Source organism: Athene cunicularia, assembly GCF_003259725.1.
Source record: "Athene cunicularia isolate RWA chromosome 12 unlocalized genomic scaffold, athCun1 chr12_part1, whole genome shotgun sequence".
Lineage (NCBI taxonomy): Eukaryota > Metazoa > Chordata > Aves > Strigiformes > Strigidae > Athene > Athene cunicularia.
The window spans coordinates 19,975,091-19,977,130 of record NW_020799116.1 but is presented as its reverse complement, the minus strand read 5'-3'; the positions used below and the strand labels follow the sequence as shown (position 1 = coordinate 19,977,130).

Genomic DNA, 2,040 nt, shown 5'->3' with positions numbered 1-2,040 from the left:
CCCCTGTGCCTCTGCCTGCTCCCTGCCTCCTGGGCACAGGCACTCACAGGCATCGCAGCGGCTGTGCCTCTCACTGAGATCATCATATGCGTGGGGGTCCTGCGATGGCAAACTGATGGAGAAAGGAAAATTGCTGAGCCGCTGCTGCCCCAGCACAAGGCAGATGTAGAGCATCCCTGCTCTTGCACCCCTGCCCGGCTTCCAGCTTGGTGAAGCTGCAGCCCAGGCTCACGGGGCAGCAGAGGGCCAGGACCGCAGGGGCAGTCCCTGGCATGGCACAGCACTCCCAGCCTCCTGTCTGGGGAGCTGGGCAGGACACCAACCTGAAGGGGATGCGGATGCCCATGCTCAGCATTTCTGAAGAAAATGCATCCCTGTCCCTACAGAGCGGGCACCGGAAACAAGAAATGCCATCGCGCACAGCCTGTCCCTGCAGCAGAAATGTAGGGAGCAGGAGTGAGGCCCTGGTGCTGCTGAGCACCTGCCGTGCCCCGGGGGAGAGAGAGAGGCTCCTACCTGGATGCAGCCCCTGTGGAACCAGGCGTGCTTGCACGCTGGGCACACCATGGTGCCGTAGGACTGTCTGTCCCCGACAAGCTCCAGGCAGAGGAGGCAGGTGGTGTCCTTCTCTGGAGCTGCCTCCACTGCCTGCTCTGGGCTGTGCTCCCCACAGAAGGACCTGGGGGGAAAGGAAAGGGATGGGCGGAGTGAGAAGCGCTGGGTCCTTCCCTGATGGCAGGTTAGGAGGGGAGAGGAGAGGAGGTACCTGTACTGGAAAAAGAACTGCGTCACGCATCCTCCCTCCGTGGTACAGGGCAGATGGAAGCTGCGGTCGCAGCCCTCCCGGCAGCAGGTTGTGGCAGCCCCGCTCTTGCCACAGACGAAGCATTGCTGGAAAGAGCAGAGCAGCCCCGTCAGCGGCAGCCTCACGCCTCCCCAGCCAGCCCCACGCCTCCGGGCAGGGGGCAGCATGTGGCCGCTGCTGGGTCACAGCCTACAGATCCACCCGGCACACGCAGCTGCTGGGCTGGAGCCTCTGTGGAGCTGCCGGGAGCAAGGCTTTTGTCCCAGAGCTGGTTGGAGGGGCTGGGATTTCTTCCTTGGGGTCTAGGCTAAGCTCCCACAAACATCTCCTGGCACAGATCTCCCTGACCTGGCCAGGTCCTCACCTGCTGCGCTGCCCGCTCGATCGTGCGGCGGATATCCTCTGGGAGAAATCCCATCAGGCCCACATCCTCCAGCGGTTGCTGCGAAAGCTTGTTGGCAAAAAACTGCAGAAGAGAAGAGATGAGGAGCTGATGAGGAGAGCGTGGCCGGGACTGCCTGTCGGCCAGCTGGAGGGAGCCCCGGGGGCACTCACCAGGCAAAACACGTGGGCACAGAGGCCGTGCTGCTGGATTTTGTGCCCGCAGATATCCGGGTCCGCCGCTGCCCGGCCACACAGCACGCACGCTGGAGGGGAGAGAGCAAACGCCACCGGGAATGAGCACCTCTGCGGGCCGGGGGAAGCGTCCCTGAGGGACTGGCCCGAGGGCCTGCTCTGTCCCTGGCGGGCCGAAGGGCAGGGCGGGGGGCCGTGGCCAGCAAGGGGCATGGCAGGCAGGGCTGTCCCAGCTGGCGCCCACTGCCCAGCCGGCCCGCTCGCCGCGGGCAGGAGGGGCCCTGCCCCGGGGCCGCTGGGGAGCTCCTGCCTCCCCTGCCAGGGCCCGCGCTGAGCGCCCCAACACCCCTGCTCTGCTGCGGGAGGGATACTTTGCTCTCACCCTGCTCCATCGAGTCGGGGGCCTCCCGCTTTCTCCCAGACATGGTGCACATTGACTGTGACAGTTGGGAGAGCCACTGTCCCAGCAGTACTGGCGTGTCTCTCCCAGGCGCTTCCCGGCTGACTCTGAGGGAGAAGCAGGGCACAGGTGAGCTCGCAGCACAGGCCCAGCGCCCCGAGGCGTGGGGCCCCCTCCTGCCTCGGCAGCGATGTCCGGCCCGAGCCCCGTCCCTCCCCTGCGCTCTCCTCACCTCTCCAGGTCGCACTGACACACCTGA

General features: G+C 65.8%; 1 protein-coding gene across 1 annotated transcript in view; it reads right to left on the bottom strand.

The window, feature by feature from the left end:
* LOC113484929 (PHD finger protein 7-like) overlaps positions 1-2,040 on the bottom strand; it is a 4,020-nt gene extending 1,980 nt beyond the window's left edge. Inside the window, exons 1-8 of the mRNA XM_026857616.1 lie at positions 2,014-2,040; positions 1,764-1,888; positions 1,361-1,452; positions 1,170-1,271; positions 767-891; positions 517-679; positions 324-430; positions 10-112 (exon numbers count right to left, since the gene is read on the bottom strand). Of these exons, the coding sequence (XP_026713417.1) occupies positions 10-112; positions 324-430; positions 517-679; positions 767-891; positions 1,170-1,271; positions 1,361-1,452; positions 1,764-1,815 (744 nt within the window). The 5' untranslated portion in view covers positions 1,816-1,888; positions 2,014-2,040. The remainder of the gene's footprint in view (positions 1-9; positions 113-323; positions 431-516; positions 680-766; positions 892-1,169; positions 1,272-1,360; positions 1,453-1,763; positions 1,889-2,013) is intronic.